This window comes from Jaminaea rosea (genome assembly GCF_003144245.1).
Source record: "Jaminaea rosea strain MCA 5214 unplaced genomic scaffold BDZ90scaffold_17, whole genome shotgun sequence".
Lineage (NCBI taxonomy): Eukaryota > Fungi > Basidiomycota > Exobasidiomycetes > Microstromatales > Jaminaea > Jaminaea rosea.
In genome coordinates this window covers 1-23,187 of record NW_020289991.1, presented here as the reverse complement: position 1 = coordinate 23,187, position 23,187 = coordinate 1, and the positions used below count along the sequence as shown (strand labels likewise).

Genomic DNA, 23,187 nt, shown 5'->3' with positions numbered 1-23,187 from the left:
TAGAGAGGGCAGCTTGTGCAGCGAAGTCGGGGACGGTGGTGAGATGGCTTAAAGGCCAAGGTACCTTTCTTGCTTCAGACAACAGGACGAGGACGAAGCAGTCTGACGGAGACTTGATCTGGTAGTCATCGTTGCTGGCACCTCGCGCTCGCCCAAGATGTCGATCCAGGGGTGATGCTGAGCGTCAAAGAGCGGGGAAGTTGCCGTGTTGACTTGACGCGGAGGCCCACACCGAGAAGACTCAGCCTTGAGTGGCCCTTATCTTGTAGGGGTAGAGGAGCTTTGCGACGCAGCCGCGGTGAGAGGCTGAGCGAAAGCAGATTAAGGCTACGAGGTCCTGTGGCGAGGCGAAGAGGGGCGGATGGGATAGATCAGACATCGTGCATGCATGTGTGACGTAAAAGAGGGGCTCGATGCCGCTTTGACTCACCCTTCAGCATGAACTCTGAGGATGTCGTACTGTACTCGGCCCGCGGTACAGGAAGCACTGAGGTGTGGGTATCTTTCTGTCACGCACGGGGGGGGTGAGGCACTCTTGCTCCATCAGGTCGATGGTGATGACAGAGCGCGGATACTGGCTGCCCTTGTCTGCCTGCCTGCCATAGTCGGAGCGCCTTGTCAGGCAAGGAGCCAAGAGAGGCGTGATGGATCGCCGCGCCCCGTGTCGACACTGTATGACCAACTTGATGACCGAGGGCGAGGCGCTACTTGGCCCAACGCCCACGCGTGTGATGATTTGTGAGCAAACGAGGCCAGACAGGGATTTCTTGCTGAGGCCGTACGTTGAATGCTCTTGCCGGCTCCCTTTGGTACGCCAATCGCTGATGATGAATCCCCCAGAGCAGGAGCAGGTGCAGGAGCAGGTGCGTGCTGAGTGCAACGCCGCCACCGCCGCCACCGCCGCTACTGCTCCAGGGGCGTGCGAGGCTGGTTGATACTGTGCGCTTGGTTGTGTTGTGTTGTGGCTGGTGAAGCTTACGATGCGAGGAAAAAAGCTTAAAGGCTATATATGCATCACCCTGTTGGCTGGCAAGCTCTAAGTGAGCGTGATTAGGGTGATGATGGATGGTAGCAAAGGCGAGAAGCGAAAAGCGAACAGCGAGCGAGCCAGCCAGGGGGCCGAGCGGAAAAGCGTGTCATGGCTGAGCGAGCGTCGCCGAAGCTGATGGCTCGCGTCCATTTCGAGCCGATGGCCGCCTCGATGTTGCGCGTTGTCGACCTGCGGGTATCAATGAAATCGCAATTACAGCGTGCCCTCCCGCTCATCAAGCGCAACCTCTATCCGCCTACATCGTTCACTCTCCCTCTTCTCTCGCCTTCTCGCCCCCTCCCTCTCCCACTGAATGGGGCAATCCGTACTCACACAAGGGCTCACACCGGCGCCCAATCCGCCCGCCGTCATCCGACTACAATGCCTGCACACCGACTCGACCGCTTCAAGTCTTCGCTGTGACTCGGCGTGGGCCGAGTGGACGCGCAGAAGCGTGGAGGGCGGTGAAGCTTGGCAGTCCAGACAGAGGGGGAGGGTGGTGCGTCGCGAGCACGAAAGGCAGATGGAGGGACGATAGTGGTCCGTGAGCGTAAGGCGTGAAGCCGCAGCAGATGGAGATGATGATGATGTTGTCGTGTTGCCCGCCGCGGTCAGCGCATCACTCGCCGCGCTCAACGGCTTAGGCATCTCCCTCCACCAGCTCTCGACGTCCGATCCGAGTAGATTGAAAACTCTCGTCAACGGCGGGATGATCCCCCTTGTAATGTAGTAACCAGCACCGAGCTGTAGTGCCGGATTGGCGAGCATGACGTGGGGCTCTACGGCAAGATCGTTGAGCTTTGCGCGCGGCTCGCCCTGAGTGATGAGGTAGGGGACACGCTCCGCGTGCTGCGGCTCGGAGCGGGCGTCGAGGAGCATCCGGCGGGTGGAGACGGCTGCGCCTGGAGGGGGAACGCCGTTGGTGCTGTATCCGCCAAGACGGACTTCTTTTGCGATGACGAATCTGCGGATGCGCACCGCGAGGGAGGGGGAGGACGAGGTCAGCAGTTGCTTCTGAATAGCTCACGTCGCGCACCGCACGTACTGCTGAAGTGAGACGTCCCCGCGCAAGATGCTTGCCCACTGCCTCTGACAATATCGCTTCACCAGGCTGAGATCCGCGCTTGTGAACAGGATGCGAATACACGCCTCCAACATCCTCTGCAGAGCCGGAAACCCGTCCCTTCTAACAGTCTCGATGCCCTTTGCATTGAATTCAGGCGTGACCTCCTCCAGACTCTCGTACTTGAACCCAACGTAACGCTTCTTGGCCAACAAGACGGAGGGTAGGTATACCTTCTCGAACTTGAGCTTGATCGGTTCAGGGTTCTGCGCCGTCACCCCATCCGCAATCTCGTTACCGATGCGAAATGCGTCCTCTTTGCTCTTCCCCGGCAGGTAGATGAAGAGCGAATCCGTGTCCCCGTACACCACCTGTGCCCCCCACTTCTCCGTCGCGTGGATGAGGGCTATGGCCTTCTCGAGGGTCTCGCGTCCATACTGCACAATGGAGTCTGCAATCTCCACGCAGGGCATGCGGCCGGAAAAGGTCGCAGAGGTGTAGCCGTAGGTGACGTTTGCTAGCAATTTCAAGGAGAGCTGACGCGCATTCTGCAGGCGAATGAAGGGCTTGTCGCTCTTACGGCCTTTCATGGAAGATTTGACCATTACACGCGTGTCGAGGATCTCGGTGAGCCTGGGTGCGTGGCGGCGTCGCGAGAGGAAGGGACGTCAGGCTGGAACGATCCCGCCTTCATGGGGACCTCGCGCGACACTCACATCTTGGCGAGGAGACTGCGCCTTACGTGTGGCTTGACGTAGATGAGCCCGTTGGCCGAGATGTTGATGTCGTCCTTGAGCAGGGTGAGGAGGCCTTTGGGCAGGTTGAGCTCCGTGATGCCTGGCGTGAGCGCAGACAATCAGCCTCAGCTCGCTCGCACCACCCTTCTCGGCGCGCACTCACCAAACTTCTCCCTCCCATCAAATCTTGCCACCCGTCCCAGACACGTCGAATAACAGATATTGTACGCAACCATCACGCTCGGATACAAGCTCTGGAAGTCCAACACCAGCAGCGGCCCCTTGTAAAAAGCGCTCTGCGGCTCCATAATAAGTGGCAGGCACTCTGCCGCATTCTGTTCCGCCACCTGCTTAGTACTGGGCGAGGGAAGAAGGAAAGACTCCGGTTTCGCGATGCGGAACATGACTGATTCCACCTTGAACTGAGATCCGCGAGAGAGGACGGAGAAAAAGTCGATTCCGTATATACGGGCGAATTCTGCTGTGCGAAATATGAGTTCAGAGGCGTGAAGGATGTGCAGGGTGGTGCTGGACCGGGAGAGGTGGTAACGCAAGGCTCGGGAGACTTGATGTGGGCGACGTGAAGTGTACCATGTTGTGAGGGTTGAGTGAGGAAAACGCGGAACACGGGAGCGCAGTAGGTGGAAAACGACATTCTCGTACGTGTAGACGTTGAGGTTGAGCTCACCGCGCATCAACCTCCACACATTGAGGATATGCCTCCCAGTGACCTTGAGGGCGGACGTCTGTGTCCATCCCCAATTGTCTGCCTTACCCCCAGCCATGCCCGTCGAGAGGCTATTGACGCGGCTGAGCTCCGGAACAAGATCGTAGCCCAACTCGTGCCGCGCGCGATCGATGACGTAGCCCCACGAGGCGTTGTGAATCTCCCAGCCGGCGAGGATCTCCGGGTCTAGCTGGCGTACGACGTCCACTAGGGCGTTGAAGAGGTCCAGCTCCGTGTCGACTACCGTGCACGGAAGGTGCGTGAGGCCGAGCCGATCTGCCCTCAGCGGCTCGTCCGTATCATCGAGCAGGATGAGGCCGGTGCGCAACCCCGGTAGGGAGGGCGAGGCGGAAGCTGCGGCTGAAGGGTCGATGCTCTGCTCGTCCTCGTTCTGGAACGAGTAGGCGATCGCTTCCACTCGATCCTTCTTCGGGTCGGGAAGGAGAGATCCGCGCGTATTGACATGCACCTCGATACTGAGCAAGGTCATGTGTTGATTCTCCTTGGCGACCGTATGCGTGCGAGGCTGTGCCTTGCTTCCGACTCGTTGGCTGATCTTGAAGCCAAAGGAGGAGGCCTGTGTAGGCGCGAGGTTGGACTGCGAGGCAATTCGGCGACGATAGCGGGCAATGCGCTTGCGCTTGCGGCGCTGCTGTCGATCCCACGTTACAATGGCTAGTCGGGTGGGTGGTGGCGGGCCGTACACCCAGGTCGAGAAGGTGGGTCCCTCCTCCGTTCTAGCTCTTTGTTGCGGCCTCATCTCACATGCTGGCACTGCCTCGCTGCCCGGCCAGTCCGGCAACCACCTAATCGTCTTACTCCCAAATCGCCAGCTTCTCCCCGCATACTCCCTCGCGTGCGTGGGAACGTCCCGCGGGTCCGAATAGTAGGGATCCTGATATTCGACGGGGGACAGGCCGAAGAGCTGCATGGAAGCGGTTACCTCTAGCTTGGTTGGGGCGGGTATCGCGTACAGGTAGGTATTTGGCTCGCGGCCTTGGAAGCTAGGAAGGGCGGGCTGAAAGGCGGAGGACGAGGAAGATGCGGAAGCGTGCGTCGCACTTGTGCTTGTGCCTGATGAGCGGGCAAGCTGTGTGAGGGCAGGGACAGTGGAGAAGGGTGGGGTTGTTTGGCTTAAGGAATCGTTGCCCTGCTTTGCTGCGCCCTGCGTTGCTTGCCGCTGGCTGAGGACCTGCGAGTGGGCCGACTCACGCCAGCGCGTCTGTGCTCGCAGATGGGCGGTGAACCATTCGGGCGAAAAGTGCGATTGCGATCGAGTTGCTTGACCTGATGCTGTGCCTACGCCTACTTCTGGGTGGCCATTTTGCTGCGACGTAGGGTGGAGCGACGACGTTGAGCCCTCCTGACTGAGCAGGTCGTCGGAACCAGCCTCCTGACTTGAGCTAAGGTGCTTCCCGTGCTCCTCGCCCTCCTCCTCATCGCCGTCACCCTCCCGCGCATCCCGCCGTCGCTTCAGCGGTGAAGCAAAGCGCACGGCGGACTGGGTAGTCGCGAGCCTGCTGGGAGTCTTGAAGGCCGAGCGCGGCGCGACAAAGGGCGTGTGCGTCGGCCTTGCGAGGGGAGTTTGACTTGTGGGCGTCTTGGGCGTGTACTCCCTCTTCCTGCTCGGCGTGCCAGGCTGAGCCGTCTTGTCCTGCATCGCGGGCGAAGCTCCCTCCATCTTACGCTCAGCAGTCTCGTCGTGCGCGATGTCGCCGTCGACGTCCTCCCCCTCGTCGCTCTCCTCGTGCTGACGCTCCAATTCGGCCAGATCTTCACGAAAGGCCTGAGTGCCAAACCATTCTGCGTCGAGCCATTCCTGCTCGTCCTCGTCCTCCTTGTCCCCCTTGCCGCTCTCCCTCGCCCCTCTTCGCCCCTGTCCTTGGCTCTGACTCCCGGAATGCTCCAAATTATACAACGTACTAGACAGCTGCGTTCCCTCGACTCGTTGTCCGCCCCCCATTGCAAGCTCCTCAGCCGAATAGTGGAAAATCTCCACACTCTCAAACGTGGTAGAGATGTGCGCGTCAAGCGGGTGAGGGCGAGTGAGATCGCTCGCCTTCTTCTTCATCCCCTGTGCATCGAGTGCCATCCTAGCCTCGAGCAGCTGAGCGTATCGATGTTGTGCCATCCATTCTGGTCCTTCCCCTCTAGCGTAGGCTCTCTTTCCCCCCTCCTTGGAAGTAGGAGCGGGAGGCGTACCGCTCTGACCGGCCTTGATGCGTCTCTGTTTCTCCTCTTCCCACAAGCCCGTCAAGCTAGGCACGAGCTTCTCGTTTACGCCGCCGTTGCCGCCATGCAACTGCTCCTCGAGATCGAAGTCGTGGTGCAAGCTCCTCGCGCGTAGTGAACGACGATTCAGTACGTGTCGGGCTTCTGCGTCTAGCTCGAGTTCACAGAAGGAGGTGCGAGGGGCGTGTTGCTGGATCAGGTGCGGAGGGACGGAACGAGAGTCCCAGCGCTCCCTGCTCTCCTCGTCTTCGTCGTGGTGATATCCCCCCTCTCGCGGCTCCGGCAGCGGGGAGCGAAAACTCGCCACCTCCAAATCGACGTACCCGCACCCAAAGACATTGTAGTCCAACATCCATTGCAGCTGGTAACGGATATGGATCTCATGCGGTTGGAATACGGTTCGCATCACTCTCCCTGATTGGAGGATGGTCGCCAATCGGAAGTTATGGCTAGGGTCCACAAAGGATATCTTGAGGAAATAGCGCCATCCTACATGAAAGCCGTAGAATGGCACCCCTTTCACCAAGTGGATGGCGACGATGTGCGAGCTGTCATCGTGACGGGAATTGCGCAAGGAGGCACTGATAGCTGCATTCAGCTCCCCGCCCAATCGTTGTACGTAGCTCAGTACCTTTTCGGGCTCTAAGCTCCCCTCGTAAGGGACGTAGCAGTAAGGGAAAACTCCGTGGAGATGAAGGCATACACGTTGTCCCAAGGGGGTAGAGCCGAAGATGCGGAGGAGGGGCACTTTGGAGAGGAGTTGGCCGGAGGGGAGAAAGGGACACGTGGGGCGGTCCTGAGTGGTGGGAGTGGTGAGGATGTGGTCTATTGCTAGGAGGCGGATGCGGATAAATGGGGGGGATGAGGGCGAGGAGGAGGAGGAGCCGTTCCCCTTGATGTCTGGTTTCGTGGTCATCTCGCGGGATGAGTTGGACAGCGACGCTTGCTGCTGCTTGATCGTGGTGAGTAAGGCCTCATTTCCTCTGATTGCTGCCTGGCCCTGCTTAGCCCTCGTAGCAAAAGCAGTGTGGTGGTATTATTGCGTTGTGCTCCGCGGAAGACGAGGGCGGACTGACGCACCTGTGTGTCTTTGCAGAGCACGGCGGTGGAGGCTGGCAGTGAGCGAGACGAGGTGCAGCCACGCCACGCCACGTGGCTGACGAGGCTCGTCAGGCCAATCACGGCGAGCTCGAGCCACCGAGCGGGACGACGTCGTCCAATCAAGTCGACGGGCGCGTCTTCGCCAACACACAACCACATCATCATCATCATCACAATCACCTAGCTAGCTCAGCATGGACGACCCACTCGCACCCATCGCCCTGCTTATCGACGAGCTCAAATCAGACGATGTGACCCTCCGCCTAAACGCCATCCACCGCATCTCTACCATCGCCCTCGCCTTGGGACCGGAGCGTGCGCGCGATGAATTGATCCCTTTCCTCCAAGACTCGCTAGATGATGAGGATGAGGTATTGCTCGCACTTGCTGAGGAGCTGGGCAGTGGATTTGTGGAGTACCTCGGTGGGCCAGAATATGCCCATCTCCTCTTGGGACCGCTCGAGAATCTGGCTGCTGTCGAGGAGACGTGTGTTAGGGAGAAGGTGGGTCGTCGAGCATATAGCATGCATACATCCGCCTCTCACGATAAGCTGATCCATTTCCCCCGCCCACTCACCACGCCATGTCCTCGCACAGGCATCCGACTCGATTACCAAGATCGCCACAGTCCTCACCGAGCCCCAGATTCAAGCACACTACCTTCCCTTGCTCAAACGACTCTCAGGAGGCGACTGGTTCACATCCCGCACCAGTGCCGCAAGCCTCTTTGCCGCCATCTACGGCAAGGTGGGAACGAGCACACAAGACGAGATGAGAAAGATGTTTGGAGCACTCTGCAATGACGATACGCCCATGGTGCGCAGGGCAGCCGCGCGTGATTTGGGGGTGAGTAGGGGAGCGTGCGCGTACAGACAGAGGTATCGCCAGAGGCTAGGGTTGCTTACTCTCCACGCCCTCCCGTGCACGCCAGGCTTTCGCAAAAGAGCTCTCCCCCTCGTCCGTAATCGCGGACATGATCCCCCTATACCGCAAGCTCAGCACCGACGACCAGGACTCCGTGCGTCTCCTAACCGTCTCGGACTTGATTGCCATTGCCGAGATCCTCCCGCACGCAGAGACAAAGACATACCTCCTCGGCTCCATCCGACAGGCTGTTTGGGACAAGAGCTGGCGGGTCAGGTACATGGTGGCCGACCATTTTGTTAAGCTCGCCAGCGCCGTGGGAGAGGATGTGGTTAGGGATGATTTGGTTGCGGCATTCGTGGCGCTACTGAAGGATAATGAGGCGGAAGTTAGGACCGCAGGGGCGGGACAGATTCCTGGTGAGCCTGCGACGCTAGGATGCGATCCACTTCTCACTCCCTCACTCCGCAGCTCGCTCATCGCCTCCCCCTCCCACACCACACAGGCTTCGCTAACCTGATCACAACGGACATCATCCTCGCGCGTCTCCTTCCCTGCGTTCGCGATCTCTCCACCGACACATCCCAGCACGTCCGTGCCTCCCTCGGCACGCAGATCAGCGGTCTTGCCCCTCTGCTCGGAAAAGACGCTACAATCGAGCATCTTCTCCCCTTGTTCCTCCAGCTCCTCAAAGACGAGTTCCCCGACGTGCGCCTCAACATCATCTCCAAGCTGGACCAGGTCAACTCGGTCATTGGCATCGATTTGCTCAGTCAGAGCTTGCTGCCGGCCATTGTCGAGCTGGCAGAGGATAAACAGTGGAGGGTTAGGCAGGCTATCATTGAGTACATCCCGCTACTGGCACAACAGCTCGGTGTGGAGTTCTTTGATGAGCAATTGAGCGGGCTGTGCATGAGTTGGTTGGGGGATACCGTTTTCAGTATTAGGGAGGCGGCTACTGTCAACCTCAAGAAGTGAGTCAGGCGCGGCGTGTCCACGCCTCACAATGACGAAGACGACGCATCCTAACCACTCCACTCCGCTGCTCTCCCTCTTCGCGCCAGGCTGACAGACGTATTCGGCGTCACCTGGTCGTCGACCAGTATAATCCCCAAAGTCCTTCAAATGGGACATCACCCCAACTACCTGTATCGCATGACAACCATATTCGCCATCACAACCATGGCACCCAGCCTAAGCGTGGCCGTCATCACCTCTCCCTCGCCTCCCTCCTCCTCTTCCACTGAGGGCGACTCCACCTCGTCGTCGGTCCTAGGAACGGTCCTCTCCCTCTCATCGGACCCGATCCCCAACATCCGCTTCAACGTCTGCAAAGCCTTTGGAGTCCTATCTGCCGTCCTCTCCTCTGACCCTACTGGTCGCAGCGTGGTCTCTGAGCAGATCCTCCCGGCATTGGAGAGACTGAAAGCCGATGGGGATGCGGATGTGCGCTTCTTTGCTGGTCAGGCGGGGGAGGTTGCGGCGAGGGCTGAGAAGGGGAAGGTGGAGTTGCCTATTAGTGAGGCAAGGTTGGAGGAGAGGGGGACGAATGCTGCTGAGGAGGTCGGGAAGGGAGGGGCTAAGCCGCTGGGGAGCGCGTAGAGGGAGGGGGTGCGGAGGAGGGGAGGAGGTAGATGGAAGGTGGTGTGGTTTCAGTGCGGTGAAGTGAGGCAATAGTGCGGAGACGTGTAGATGGCTTTACGCTTCACGCTTGTGCTTCGGGCTGAGAGATCGGGATCTGAGCATGAATATGAGACTTGGGTTTGATCTTCTCATACAGACATGACACGAAATGCAGCGTAACGACGACGAGGAGGAGGAGGAGGAGGAGGAGGAAGAATGATGATTGATACCGTCCTCCCCTGCTGCTCGCGGTAGCCAAGTCGAGCCTGCCCACCCTGTCTGGCCAGCGTAGCGTAGCCTGGCGTGGAGTAGCGTGGGGCAGCGCAGTACGTGGATTCCAAGAATAGATACCGGTAGGTGTGGTGCCAGTTACAGCCAGAGGCCACGCGCGACGTCAATCGTGTATCCAAATCGCAGCACTACCACCACCACCATCATCATCACCACCACCAGAAGCTTCCTTCTCACCACCAAGTCGAGTCGAGTCGAGTCGAGTCTCTTTGTCGTCTCTTCGAAAACCATGGTCGCCGATCCAATGAAGTCAAAGCGCCGTGCCGTGCTGTGCCCTGCCGTATTGTCTGCTTTGCTGTGCTGTGTGCATTCTCTCTGCCTCCCCTACGCCCCGCTCGCCTTTGGTCGCCGGACTCACGTCGTGCGCCTCATTGCGCTGCGCTGCGCCCCGTACAGAGCATCGCACGTCCGCCCCTCTTGCGAGGCGCCCTGCCAGAGGGGGGAAGGATAGGATTGTGGCTGAAATGAGAAAAAGGGGGGGCGGCGCACACGCACGCATCTCGCGCGGGGCGGACGAGGAAGCAAGCAGGAAGCAGGGGCAGAGAGAAGAGAGACGCGAGGCGAGGCGAGGCGAGGCGAAGGCGGATGGGCTGTGTGTTCCTTTCCAAGTGTTTGTTCGTTGTGAGTTGGTCCCTCGACGTCGGAGGCAGGAGGCTGGACGCTGGCCGCCGGACAATGGGCGGCGCTTTGGTTCAGTTCAGTTGAATCGAATCGAGCTCCTCTCTTTCAATCGATCCGATCCATTCCCATTGCTCATTCCCGATCACTCCTTTGTTCCACTCTCAATCACTCTCACTCTCACTCTCAAGGCTCCCCCCTCACTCTACGATCCACGAAATACGCTCTCTGCACACACACCCCTGAATCGACACTTTCCCCCTCTACCTCGTTGTCATCATCCCATCATCGCAACCGCGATTGCGATCACGATCTTGCTAGACACTACCCTCGTGACGACGGTCATCCCACTCGCCCTTGCGACTCGCAATACAAGCCCTGCTGAGCTACTGGTAGCTTTCTCGTAGGCGACGCGATCCTGTTCCTCCTCCTCAGGCTCAGTCTTAGGCTCAGGCTGATCCTCCGCCTTACTCTTATCAACATCACATCACACACACGCATCAACATCCTCAGGACCTCGAGCACCTCTCAACCCCACGTACTACCGGACTAGCAACCCCCTCACCCCCTCAACCCTACTCCAACTCCACTCATCATGCGCCTCACTCACTCTTCCCTCCTCTTGGCCACCCTCACCCTCACCCTCCTAGCCACCAGCACGCCCAGCTCTGCCCTCTCTCCAACGCAGGCGGCGCGCCATCTCTCCCCTCCCAACGTACACCAGCGCCCACAGCGGGTGAAACGTCTCTTATTCGGTGGGGGCGGTGGCCAGACTACCTCACCTACTTCAACGGACGGCGGTGGATCCACGCTAAGCAGCACGGGCAAGCAAGGTTCCCCCACTTCGACCTCAGCTGCAGCAGACAACGCTGCCACCTCTTCTTCAGCCGCCGCTGCCGCCGCCTCTTCCTCCTCCGCCGCCGCAGCAGCGGCACAGAGCTCGAGCGAGGCGCGTCAGAGTAGCCAAGCTGCCGCCTCGTCCTCACGCGCCGATGCCGCTGCCTCCAGCTCAGCCGACGCTGCTGCCGCATCCTCTTCCAGCGCTGCAGCCGCAGCGGCTAGTGCAACGAGCGTGCTATCCACCACGGACGCGGGTGGGCAAACCATCGTCGTCACCTCGGTCGTAGCCGCTCCCACCACGGCACCCAGTGCCGCCTCGGCATCCGATGGTGCGGATTCCGACTCGTCGAGCGGGAACCACACCCCGCTAATCATCGGCGTATCCGTAGTCGGCGGTCTTGCCCTATTGGGCGGTCTCGTCTTCTTCCTCATGAAGTTCTGCGGTAACCGTAATGGGTTAGACGATGCGGATGGAAATGACATTAAGTGGCCCGAGCTGAAGCATTCTGCTGGGGAAGATGAGGATGGAGCTATCATGCAGCCATTGCCGGCGAGGAGGAGGGAGGGGGCCGCTGGATTCGATATGGGCGAGGAGGAGGACGATGTGGCCAGCATGAGGGACGGTGCGGGTGGTGCGGGTGTGGCGGGGGGTTATGGGTCAAAGATGGTAGAGAATGACTCGACGGCTCACCTCACTGGGGCGGGGGCTTATGGGCACGGGAGTGGGATGGGCATGGGCATGGGTATGGGGGAGGGATACCCACCCGATTACGCGAGCGGATATGACCAGCATTATCCCTCCGGCGTGGGGTACGACGCACCGCAGCACGGGTACGAGGCGCAGCAGCAGTCGCACCAGCAGCAGCACTTTAGCGGCGTGTACGACGAGGGACAACGCTACGACTATGATCCTGCTGGGCAGGGTCAGTATGGCCATGGGCACGGACAGATGTACCCTCATCATCGTTAGATGAGAGCCGGGTAGAGGGAGAAGGAGGAGGAGGACAGATGGCGCGTACGATGGAGGGTCGAGCAAGGGAGCTCAATCAATTTCGCGCTTGCGCAGCGATGAGAGGAGGCGATGGGAGGTCATTCATTTTGTGTTTCTATCTTCCTACCTTCCAACTATCCCCACCACGATATATACACTCTCTCTTTTACTCGCTGCTGCCATCACTTCTCAGCAATGTGCGCGTGCGAGGCGAGACGAGGTGAAGCGAGGTGAATTGTCTCGAGGGTCGACTTCCACCCGCGATGATTGATCTCGTTGGGTGTGCCGTGCCGTGCCTCTACGCAGGTCTGTCTGATGCTACCGTGGGGGTTGAAAATTGAGCTGAGCTTGAGCACGAGGATCAAGGCCCAGGCGGGTGAGCTTCAAGGGCCACGACCTCGTTCAGCAGTACACCTCGTCCAGTCGCTCGCGGCTGATCGGCTCGAATGATGAGATGGTAGCTCGCTTTTGATTTTGTGGTGATCAGATCAGGAAAAGAGAAAGAGAAGAGAAAAAGGGTTGGAGTTGAGAGTGGAAGCTGACACGGGCTGCTCTCTTCTTCTTCTTCTTCCTTCACGCCGTCCTCGCCCTCGTCATCATCCTCTCCTCGTCGCTCTGACCGTGCGTAGTCGTCACTCACCTCGCGCCCCTCTCTCCTCTCTTTGCTTCCCGACTCAGCCGCCCTCTCTCTATTCTTATCCCTCTACCTCGTGCGTGCAAGCAATCAAGCATTCTCCGCGACCTCACCAGCCGCAGGTCCAGGTCCAGGTCCAGCTCCAGCCAGATTATCGCTCTCCTTGTTCGCGTTGGCATTGTCGTTGTTCTCATTCTCCGTCTGGGTGCGACGCTCCTTTTCGCTCTCTAGCTGCGTATAGAGGAGGAAGAGGGCCTGTAATGGGAGCGAGCGAGCGAGGGCGAGGGGCAAAAGGGAAAGGGAGACGGTATCTCACATGAATCAGTCAAATCCTCTCTCCCCATCACGCCCCAAACCGCGCATACTCACCTTCTCATTCCCCTCCCTACTCCCCTGAATAGTAAACATCCTCTCCCCACTCTCATCGTGAGCCACCTTGGCAATAGAGATCCTACTACCGCTCAATCGTCGAATTTCGGTGATCTTTGACCCTCCCTTCCCAATGATACAACCAACCATGTCCGCCGGAATGGAGATGTTTTGAGTGCGAAGAACGGAGCCCGACGTCGCGGCGGAGGAGGAGCCGGCTGGGGCAGGGGGGGAGGAGGCGTCCACTAGGGCGGGTGGCATGCCGGACATGGAGGGGGAGGTAGAAGAGGGGGAGCCAGAGGTGGCGCCCGCAAGGTCGGTGGAGGGGACATTCAATGCACCTCCTGGCGTGACGACCGCCGCTGCGGCGGCTACGGCTGCTGCTGACCCATTTGCGCCATTGTTACGATGGTGGTTGTTCGAAGCACGTCGAGCCCCGGCTGCGTTCGCTGCGAGGGAGAGACCGCCCATGGTGCCTGCGAGGTAGCCTGCTGCGCCTGCTCCTGCGCCTGCGCCCTTGACTGACGTGGAAGAGGGGGAGGTCGACGAGCCCGTCTGAGGGTGCAAGCCACCCGCCCCTCCTGCCGCGAGTATGCCTGCCCCTTCCGTGGAGCCAGGGTGATAGAGGATGGTGCCTGTTGGCGGGGCGTGGGCGAATGATTCCAACGTGAGTATATGCACAGTCAAAAAAGCGACCTCTCATCAGCACGCACCTTGTCCCCTCTCCCAATCCTCTACCAAACACTTTCCAATCTCTCGCACGGCCACTTCAATCCCCTGTGCGCTACCTTGCACCTCGACGATGCGCTCGGTACTCTGAGGCAGCATATCCTTGGAAGCGACCATACGCGCCCCACTGATGTCCTGAATATGCTTGATCTTGAGCCCTTGGCGGCCGATGATCGTTCCCATGAGGTTGTGCGAGATGAGAAGGCGCACGGCGATGAGGGGTGAGACTGCTGCAGAGGGAGAAGCGACTCCCTCCCCCTCGGCGTCGCCGTCTGCATCCTGCGCCTGCGACTGAGCCTGCTGCTGCTGCTGCTGCTGAGCGGGCACCCCCACCACGACAGGATTCTCAGCAATACACTTTGCAATCAATCCAAAAGCCTTTGCACACCCTTCCAAGCTACCCGTAACGCTCAATACACGATCATGTACCCCTTGGACCACTTTGCTCACTCCGGCTTTGACGCCTGTAGACTCGCGAAGGGAGGCAACGTTGGAACCACCTTTGCCTATGATTACGCCTGCTTCCTTCGTGGAGAGGAGGGCGCGCAGCGAGAGGGTTTGGGTTTGCGTGGGGGAGGCGGCAGCGGAGGGGGAGGGAGAGGAGGCGGGGATGTCCGGGGTAGGGGAGGGGGAGGACATCTTGTTCTTGTTTCTTGATGGTCGGTGGGTTTGGTGGGCGGAGGAAGAGGAAGGTGGTGGTGGTGGTGGTGGTGGGGGTGGTCGGGGGAGGAGGGGTTAAGGAGGAGAGGGAGAGGAAGGAAGGGGTTGGCGTGCGGATGGATGCCTATCGCCTTTGAGGGTCTTCTTCTTCTTCTGCTTCTGCTGTGGTAGTGGTGGAGAAGAAGAAGAGAAACAGCCAATGCGAAGCAGATCCGCCAGTCGTGCGGCCGGCGGGGCGGGGCGAGCGGGCGGGCGGGCGGGCCTGAGCGCAGACAGACGTCGACGAGTCTTGTCTTCTTCGCGACGGCGCGGCGCGGACGCAGCGTGCAACGACGAGGGACGAGCGGTGAGAGGCTGGCACGGCACAGACGAGGCGTGGAAACAAGCAAGGTGATCAGTTGAAGCTGAGCGATAGCGAGGATGGATATGTCATCGTCGAGGCCACTCGCACTCACCTTGATCATTCGTCGAGTTCGTCACTGCATCGATTCCATACCTCCATCGCTGCCTGACCTATCCTCCTCTGCTCGACGCCGCCCCTCTTCCTCTGGCTCGCGTGGCTGGTGCTGCGTCGAGGCGGCGGCGACGGCGGTGCGGTGCGGAGTGAGCCATCTGTCAGACGAGACCCTGAGAGTGCGAGTCCGAGTCCCAAGTCCAAGTCCAGTCCGAGTCCGCCCCGCGATGCAATTGTCACTCTCGACTGTCACTCACTCTCACGACTCACGACTTGCACAACCTCCCCTATATGCTGTCTCCTCCCTGCAGAGCGAGAGCATCAGCATCAGCATGAGCACGTCTTCCTCTGCAAGCTCAAGCATAGCTTCGGATGCCAAAGACGTCAAGGATGCGAGGCTAGATGAACAAGAGGATGCGATTGCTGGCCCTTCGACCTCGGCATCGACTTCAAGAGGAGCTGGCACTTCGTGGGATGATGCGCAATCGCAACCGCATCCGCAAGCGCGATTGGGGGATGATGGGCAGCAGCCGGGCAAAGAAGAGGAGGGTGAGAACCTCAGCGATGCAGCGCCCTCATCATCACCATCACCACGCAGCGTCCCTCTTCGTACCGCGCCCCAAGCATCATCATCATCATCACCATCGTCGTCCCCCTCGCCCTCTTCTCCCCCACTCCTCCCACCAAAGCAATCTCCTCACCCCCATCACACACGCCGGCGCCGTCCCCGCCCACCGACCCGCTCGATCCTCAAGCCCTCCCCCTCTCCCTCGGCCGCCAAGCCCTTTAGCTTTCGCCGGGACATAATCGAGAATCTCAACACTCGGCTCGCACTGCAAGGCGTCAATGTGCAGGTACCCCTTCCCCCACCGGGCATGGGCATGGGCTCGGCCGGCGTGTTAGGCGGGATGATCAAGCGGGCAGTAGGAGCCGCTGGGGCCGCATGGAGTGGTACTACGGGCGGCGTTGAGGCAGGGATGCAACAGCGCGGCGCAGGCCTTGGCGGGGAGAGGCCGGGTGCAACTCAGTCGGCGGGGGGCTCAAGCTCCTCCTCGCTCCTCTCTACCACTTCACCACAACAGCCTCCGGCCCCCTCCTCCCCGTCCACGCAGCTCCGTCGTGTCCAATTCCACGTCTCCTCACTAAGGGTCGTCTATCCAATCTCCTCCTCCCTTCCCCCCCTCTCCGAATCCCCCACAAAACAACGCATCGAAGCTCAACATCGTCAATCACTCGCCTCCCGTCGCTCCACGCCCTGGACACCCACCGAGCTGCAAGACCTCTACATCTCCTGCTGTCGCGCCCGAGAAGAGGTGCCCCTACCAGCGATCCTGTCCCTCCTCGTCGCCCAAAACCCGCTCAAGAGCTTAGACCTCTCTCTTCACCCACTCGCGCCCCACTCCCTCCTCCCAATCTGCGACCTCCTCTCAGTCCCTCTGCCCACCCTCCAGAAGCTCACCCTAGACCATTGCGGCCTAACGGACGCCACCTTGCTCCTCGTACTGCACGCCCTCCTCGTATCGGGGACGGTGGGGTCGTTGAGTATTGCGGGGAATCGCAAAGTGGGGGTAAGAGGATGGAGAGGGGTGGGAGAGTTTCTGGCTAGGATGAAGGGTTTGAAGGGGTTGGATTTGAGTGAGTGTCCGTTGGGCAGGGGAGGGGTGGAGGGGGTTGTGGCTGGGTTGAGAAGGGGTGGCGGGGAGGAGAAAGTGACGAGGAATGGCGACGCACGGCCTCCTGGGAATGGGAAGGGCGTAGGGGAGGAGAAGGACAGGGAGAGGGACGAGCAGCGCAATGCTGATCCGGAGGCGAATCCACACGCTGAGCAACATAAGGTCAACGGGTCCCACGACTCCTACGCGCCGCGCGTCAGCACTCAGAAGCCCAGGAATTCGGATGAGCATGGGGATCACGCAGAACACGCAGACTCGGACTCGGACTCGGACTCGGATTCAGCCTCTGCCTCTTCATCGTCCTCCTCCTCCAATGCGGAACCTCTCATGCCCCCCGCGCCCCTTCTCCGCTCTTCCTCCTCTGGGAGCGGGTACGGCGGGGACGGCTCAAATCTCACCTCGCTCCGCCTAGAGAACTGTTCGCTCCGCTCCGGCCCTACGCTAGCCCTGCTGGCCGAGGGCGTACGGCATTCGGCGCTCAAGCACATCAGCCTGAGGAGGAACAGGATCGGTCCACAGGGCGCGGCGGGGCTTGCGGCTATCCTCGTGGACTGGGGGGAGGACAAGGAGAAGGAGGGAAAGGTGGAGAGCGTCGAGCTGGGGAGTCCGCAAGGGGGAGGGGAGATCAATCATGCAGAGCCAGGCCCCGCGCTGTCGGGCAAGCTGGGCGTCAATGCCCTCGCTAATGGGTCTGCCTCTGATCCCTCCAAACCCAACCTCCCCCATCCCCATGCCGCGCCCCGTCCCCCTCTCTCCCTCTCTCCGCTCCTCACCCTCGACCTCAAAACCAACTCCCTCTCTACAGGTGGTCTCCTCCACCTCCTTCCCTACCTCCGCCGCAACAAAACGCTGCGTGTTCTCAACCTCAGCGATAATTCCATCGACTCCTCGGGGCTACTTGGGCTCGCCGAGGTCCTCGGGGAGAACACGACGCTCGAAACGCTGGATATGAGCCATAATCCCTGCTGCGGCCCTGAAGGCGAAGCGGTTCGGGCGTTGGGGAGGGCACTGAAGAGGGGAAAAGGGTTGAAACGGTACGTCTGCGATCGCACCACCTGACCTCTCCTTGATGCAGCCAGACTTGACTAACACCCTTCCCCCCCGGCCCCCTTCGCCTGCCCCTCCTCCGCCCGCCCCACGCAGTCTCTTCCTCAACTCCACAAACCTCTCCACCCCCTCCTGCCTCCTCCTCGCTTCCGCCCTACCTGCAGCCCGCTCCCTGCTCCACCTAGACCTAACTCAGAACCCCTCCATCGATATCGAGGGGATCCTCTCCCTCGCTCGTGGCTTGGAGGGGAATCGCACCATTAGGTGTTTGGACGTAGAGGTCACCCCGGGTGATGAAAGGGGGATGGAGATTAGTCGGGAGATATTGATGGGTGAGTGGGCGAAAGATTCCGGTGGGCGCATATGAGATGAGGAGATGAGAAGAGAAGAGCTGACCTGATCTGATCTGATCCATGTTGCGCTCCTTCCCCTCGCCCGCCAGCCTGCATCCGCAATACCCGCCTAGCACAGAAACGAGCCACCTCTCGCGGACTTACGGCGCCTGTCGCCGCGCCCATCTATAGCTCGACGATTGCGCGAGTGGCAAAGGAGAAGGAGGAGCAGGAGCAGGAGCAGCAGAGGGAACGAGCCAGCGCCATCGCGACTGCGAGTGCGAGGAAGATCACTCGTAATAGCCAGCAAGGAGGAGGGGAAGAGGAGGAGAATGAAGCCCTCCTACGCGCGGCGAAGGAGTGTGGCGATTTTCTGCTCGAGGTGTTGGAGGGGAAGAGGGGGGCGATTGATCCTGCGACTGCGACTGCGACTGCGAGTGCGGGAGACGACGAGCTACTCCAGGACTTGGTGGCGCAGAGTAGGCGCTTGAGCAAGCAGCTGAGCCGCCTCATCGAGGCACAGCGGCAAAACGATACCGGACATCGAGGAGCAGCAGCAGCAGACCCTCCCGGGCTGATCGATGAGGATGCGCAGCAAGGACAGGACACGACGACGACGACGACGACGACGAAGAGAGTGCAGGACGACCCAACCACCTTGCTGCATCGCGCCCTCCTTGCGCAAGAGCGGTTGGTGGGAATCACGGGAGAGCTTGTGGCGTCCTTTGCTAGCAGGGAAAAGAAGCAGATGGAGCCGCAGCAGCAGCGGGAGGAAAGGGAGGGGCGGGACGATTCAAGCGGAAAGGACGTCGCCTCATCTGGCGTGGGCGAGGATGGAGATGGAGAACGCGGGGCAGGCTCATCGTCGTCGGCGCGTTTGGCCGAGAGGGGACGGGAGCAAGAAGAGGACCAGGACGAAGATCAGCAAGAGCGCAATTCCGACTCCGAGCCTCAAGGTTCTGGCCGACCCTCCGCAGTATTATCATCATCGCCATCTCAAGTGGCCTCTCTCGAGCATGCGGAGGCAGAGCAAGAAGGATCAGTACCTCTGCACGCACACGCTCACGGCCACGCTCACGGCCATACTGCAGAAGAGGAGCGGGCGCGCGATATGGTGGACGAGGAGGGCGAAGTCTTCCGCAAGGCTCGAGCCATGCTACTGCGCGAGGACTCTGAGAGTCCCGCCCACTCTCGTCTCGAGGACTTCGACTCCGAGGACCAGCCGACGGGGCAAGAAGGCGAGGAAAGGGATACGCGACCGCCTATTCGTCGGGGTGAGGAGGATGAGCAGAGCAAAGAGAAGCAAGAGTCCCCCACCCCTCCCGGCGCGGCTGAGGGTAAAGGGAGGCGGCGCAGCGCGAGTAGCGGCAGCGGCAGCGAGCAGGAGTGGCAGCGTGATCGAGAGGACCCGGCAGCGGAGGCAGAGGCGGCGGCTGCAGCGGCGGAGTCTGCTTCTCGCGAGGCGGACGCACTGGCCGAGGTGGGTACCAGTGGCGACGAATTGAGAAGACAACTCCTCCTTACGGCGAGGCCAGAGGAAGGGGTGCGGCAGGGGGACTGACGAGCAACGGACCAAGATACCATACGATTCCAGACACACAAACGCAAGCGCGCGCGCGCACGAATCTCGAGACGCTTCTCTTCCTGCCAATGTTCATTCGTGCTTGTCCCTTCGCCGAGGGTGCGTGAGTGACTGGTGCTAGTCGCAGGCGTTGCTGCCCTCGCGTAGGTAGGCAAGAGGAGTCTGGCTGTCACAATTTGGCGTAGCATGCAAAGGAGATTGTATCGGGAGATGCCTCATGTCTGGTATCTGCTCTTGTATCTAGCATCAGCGTGACGGCAGATAAAAAGTAGCCAAATTGCGGCCAAGAGTTGCCCCCTCCTACTTGCTCTTCAATGCGGCGCCAGAGGCAGTTCCATCGGCACCCTAGCCAGCACCCAAAGTCCCGTGTACTGCAATCTGGCGAGCACCCTGATACCCGAGAATTCGTCGCCCTGCCTAAAAGGAACAAAGGTGACCGAAGCCGGAATACGAGGGAGGTCCGGCTGGAAGACTTCGATCAGAGCCGGCATACCCTCGATGTCCGTGTTGCCGAAACAGTGGCCCCACGTCGTGCGGACGATGAGCGTGTCGTCGGTCCAGAAGGAGGTGGCAAACAGGATGGGGGAGGTGAGCTCTGCGCGAGGGAAAGGGTGAGAAGATAGGTCAGCTCAGTCATCAGCGGGTCACGCGTGTGCACTCACGCCGCCAGAGGTTCTCCCTGAATGCCAGTACTTGCTCGGCGCTGAGCCCCTCGGGAGGGGCCCTTCGCGGGACGAGTGGGCGAGGTGTAGCCGCGTCAGTACGGCCGACACCTGGACGTCGGGAGTGGGAGCCTGCACGTCGACTCACACGATGATTGGCATGTCGTCGTGATGAGTACGAGGACGAGCTGTGCGGCTCATCAGGCGCTGTCGCTCGCTACGAGGCAGGCAGTGGTAGCGTTGATATGGTAGGGAGAGGGCAAGGGAGACTCGACGCGAGAAGACATCAAGTAGTGGCGGGCGACGAGGAGGCGGTAGCAAAACGAGGACTAGACAGATCGTATCATCTCGATACTCCCACCGTAGTGCAATCGGGTGCCTGACTACCATCGAGATCCGCTCGATTCTCCCATTCATCCCGCATGCTTTGATCATCCTATCTCTCGTGAGTCGATGGCTGCGCTATGTTGCGCCTACTTCAGCGCCTTTGCCAGCGCATTTCGGGAGAGAAGTGTCGCCAGGGCAAAGCGATGTGAAAGCTTTGAAAAGAGATCGTAAAGCCTGGCGCTGCGCATCGATCTGTGAATGCATTTGTGATACGCAGTTGCTGCGGCCACCAGGAGGGGAACAAAGCTGCGCTGATCCGCCGCGGGGTGCAAGCAATGTGAAGACGGATCTGCCCGACCGTGCGCCACAATCGACATAAGAGCCACAGTCGCAACATCTGTGTGGCGCAGGCAAGAAGCAGATGGCGTTCGTAGGGCAAGTCGATTCTCCGATTGATCCAGGCCGTGACCCGTGTTTGATTTTCGCACTGACGCTGAGTCACCCACGATGGAAGAGTGGCCGCTGATCCGAAGGGACGCAAGCAAAGAGCCCACGAAACGCGCCTTCCGCGGACACTCCCGCAGTCTGGCGGCAATCTCGTCGAGGCCCCCCACTGCAGTGTTACACCATCTTCAATGCGTCGCAAGTACCATTCAGGCTGCTCTTGCTTAGGCTGTTCTTGGCCGGTGTGCCTCCTGACGCTGACCGTGAATGCGCGCATGTGCTTGCGTTCGCGACATGCGAGCCGTATCCGCGGCAACCCAAATGTCTGCACTTGATGATCGCTAGCCTTGCACATCAGCGAGGTGGTGCGATTTCGTCAAGCCAAGAGGTCAGGTGTTGACAGCCTCAGTGGCAAGGTAGCTACTGACGCATTTCGATGCTTGTTCATGGTTGCCTTGCGACGTGAGCATACGAGGGGTCGGGCGCTGAGGCGGTTTATCAGATGGCGGGTCACTTACGTAATCCGAGGTGGAGGTCGATGCAACTCCACCGCCGACCCTGATAGCCACGTCTCTCCGAAATGACTCGAACGACATCCGCCCTCCTGTCCACTCCCCACCCCTCGCTCCCACTTCGCAACGACTCTTGACTGCGCGCTCACTGCATGGCAGACGCCATCATTGAGATCAAGACATCTTCCGACGTCAGCAAAGATGCAGCGCTGAATGGCGAGCTAGTCGAGCTCATCAATCGAGCTTTTGCAGCCACGAAGAGCAGGTTTCCGGAAGAGTGGGATCTGAGCAAGCCTCGTTTGCTCGTCGACGACCCGATAACGCTTGCATTGGGTGACGACGCGCTGGTAGCTCTGGTCAGAGATGCTGCGGGCGGAAGCTTGGTCGCAGCAGTCGCAGCAGCTCCGATGCCCAACGGACCTCGCTGTCCTGAGCCGACGTCCAGCAAAGGTCCCTGGTTCGAGATCAAGCTGGCGTCTGCTGATCCATCGCGACAGCGAACAGGACTGGTATCCCGTGCGCTCTTTACGCTCGAAGAACACCTCTTCGTCGCAGTCCGTGGGCCGATCAACATGTCTCTACAAACTTGCATCGCTCTTACAGGGGACTACTGGCCCAAGAGGGGGTTCAAAACGATACATACCGAAGAGGCGGCGACGGGGACCTGGCACTCTCTGAGGCCTTTCACGATCATGACGCTCGCCAAGAGCTTGAAAGCAGCGACTCAATCGAATTGAACTGCGTTACGATTTCCGCGAATGCATCATCATTCGGACGAGCGTCGGCAGATACCGCGTATGCTGGTTTGCAGCGAGGGCGCAACAGTAAGGCTGCAGATCTTGTGATCCGTCTCGTGGACCCGGCCATTGACGGCCGCAAAAACACAGCTGCCGTCGTCGCAGTCGTTGTCAGGGTTGGGAGCCTCCGCCGCCTACTTGCCCTTGTCGAAGTGCGCAGGCTCATTGTCCCTCTGCCCGAGCAGCACCGCTGCCGCCGACAGGCTGATCGGCAGGTGCGTGAGAGCGATGTGAGCGGCGAATTTCGTCCTGGAACTCGGTCGATGGGGTCTCGAACAGATAGACAGTTCCCTTTATGAACCAATTGTTGAATACGAGCTTCATGGTGCGGAGGGTCGGAGATCGTAGCGGGTCAAGGCGGCCTTTTTGTAAGCGTGAGCAAGGCGGCGCCCGAGGGAGACAGGATGGCCGTCCGCGACTGCGTTGAGCTGCAGGTCTCTATGAGATGTTGTCGTGAGCAAGGCACTTGGGTGCCGCGAGGGTCCAACGTACTAGTAGACGAGGGCAATCAATCAGTCCATGAGAGAGAGGAGAAACAAGATAGAGAGAGACCATGCCAGCGGATGCCGAAACGGGGCGGCGAAGCGCCACGTGACACCCACGATACACGTCGTCATGGTGCACGGACCTCCCGTCACGCTATACCACGTGGCGGGATCTGCCTGATCCGTTAATCAAGTTTGCTGTAGCTGAGTGCTGCCTCTCTCGCTGCATTTGCCTTGCGTTGGCCCTACCTTGGGGTGGGAAAGAGGGCTTGATTGAGCGGGTTTGGTGTGCCTGTAGCTCTGTGCTTCCTCTGTGCCTGCGCCTTCTACTTCTGGGCTGGAAAGCCTTTGTGTGGTCTTGTG

The 23,187-nt window shown here is 59.9% G+C and overlaps 7 protein-coding genes across 7 annotated transcripts; 4 read left to right on the top strand and 3 right to left on the bottom strand.

Moving 5' to 3' along the window:
- Positions 1-1,243: 1,243 nt before the first annotated feature.
- On the bottom strand, positions 1,244-6,705 carry BDZ90DRAFT_224013 (hypothetical protein; the record flags this gene model as incomplete). The annotated part of the gene is made up of 5 exons (XM_025504599.1): positions 1,244-1,994; positions 2,076-2,726; positions 2,810-2,930; positions 2,994-4,954; positions 5,171-6,705. 5 exons carry the CDS (start codon positions 6,703-6,705, stop codon positions 1,244-1,246), a joined length of 5,019 nt encoding a protein of 1,672 aa, XP_025359472.1.
- A 359-nt stretch (positions 6,706-7,064) lies between these two features.
- On the top strand, positions 7,065-9,598 carry BDZ90DRAFT_234475 (putative ser/thr protein phosphatase 2A regulatory subunit A). Its single transcript, XM_025507034.1, has 5 exons — positions 7,065-7,393; positions 7,488-7,736; positions 7,822-8,173; positions 8,260-8,728; positions 8,819-9,598. Exons 1-5 carry the CDS (start codon positions 7,085-7,087, stop codon positions 9,354-9,356), a joined length of 1,917 nt encoding a protein of 638 aa, XP_025359471.1. The 5' UTR covers positions 7,065-7,084; the 3' UTR covers positions 9,357-9,598.
- A 1,283-nt stretch (positions 9,599-10,881) lies between these two features.
- On the top strand, positions 10,882-12,096 carry BDZ90DRAFT_228575 (hypothetical protein; the record flags this gene model as incomplete). The annotated part of the gene is made up of 1 exon (XM_025504817.1): positions 10,882-12,096. The coding sequence occupies one exon, from the start codon at positions 10,882-10,884 to the stop codon at positions 12,094-12,096; it is 1,215 nt and encodes a 404-aa protein (XP_025359470.1).
- A 571-nt stretch (positions 12,097-12,667) lies between these two features.
- BDZ90DRAFT_234473 (hypothetical protein) lies at positions 12,668-14,674 on the bottom strand. The gene is made up of 3 exons (XM_025507033.1): positions 13,834-14,674; positions 13,121-13,755; positions 12,668-13,006 (listed from the first exon to the last, which is right to left on the bottom strand). The coding sequence occupies exons 1-3, from the start codon at positions 14,486-14,488 to the stop codon at positions 12,842-12,844; spliced, it is 1,455 nt and encodes a 484-aa protein (XP_025359469.1). The 5' UTR covers positions 14,489-14,674; the 3' UTR covers positions 12,668-12,841.
- Positions 14,675-15,213: 539 nt separating this feature from the next.
- BDZ90DRAFT_281859 (RNI-like protein) lies at positions 15,214-19,848 on the top strand. Its single transcript, XM_025509402.1, has 3 exons — positions 15,214-17,670; positions 17,780-18,015; positions 18,126-19,848. Exons 1-3 carry the CDS (start codon positions 15,296-15,298, stop codon positions 19,574-19,576), a joined length of 4,062 nt encoding a protein of 1,353 aa, XP_025359468.1. The 5' UTR covers positions 15,214-15,295; the 3' UTR covers positions 19,577-19,848.
- A 630-nt stretch (positions 19,849-20,478) lies between these two features.
- On the bottom strand, positions 20,479-21,539 carry BDZ90DRAFT_86568 (hypothetical protein). Its single transcript, XM_025509901.1, has one exon. It carries the CDS (start codon positions 21,383-21,385, stop codon positions 20,738-20,740), a length of 648 nt encoding a protein of 215 aa, XP_025359467.1. The 5' UTR covers positions 21,386-21,539; the 3' UTR covers positions 20,479-20,737.
- Position 21,540: 1 nt separating this feature from the next.
- BDZ90DRAFT_86543 (hypothetical protein) lies at positions 21,541-22,459 on the top strand. Its single transcript, XM_025509900.1, has one exon. The coding sequence runs from the start codon at positions 21,695-21,697 to the stop codon at positions 22,277-22,279; it is 585 nt and encodes a 194-aa protein (XP_025359466.1). The 5' UTR covers positions 21,541-21,694; the 3' UTR covers positions 22,280-22,459.
- The last annotated feature ends 728 nt before the right edge of the window (positions 22,460-23,187 follow it).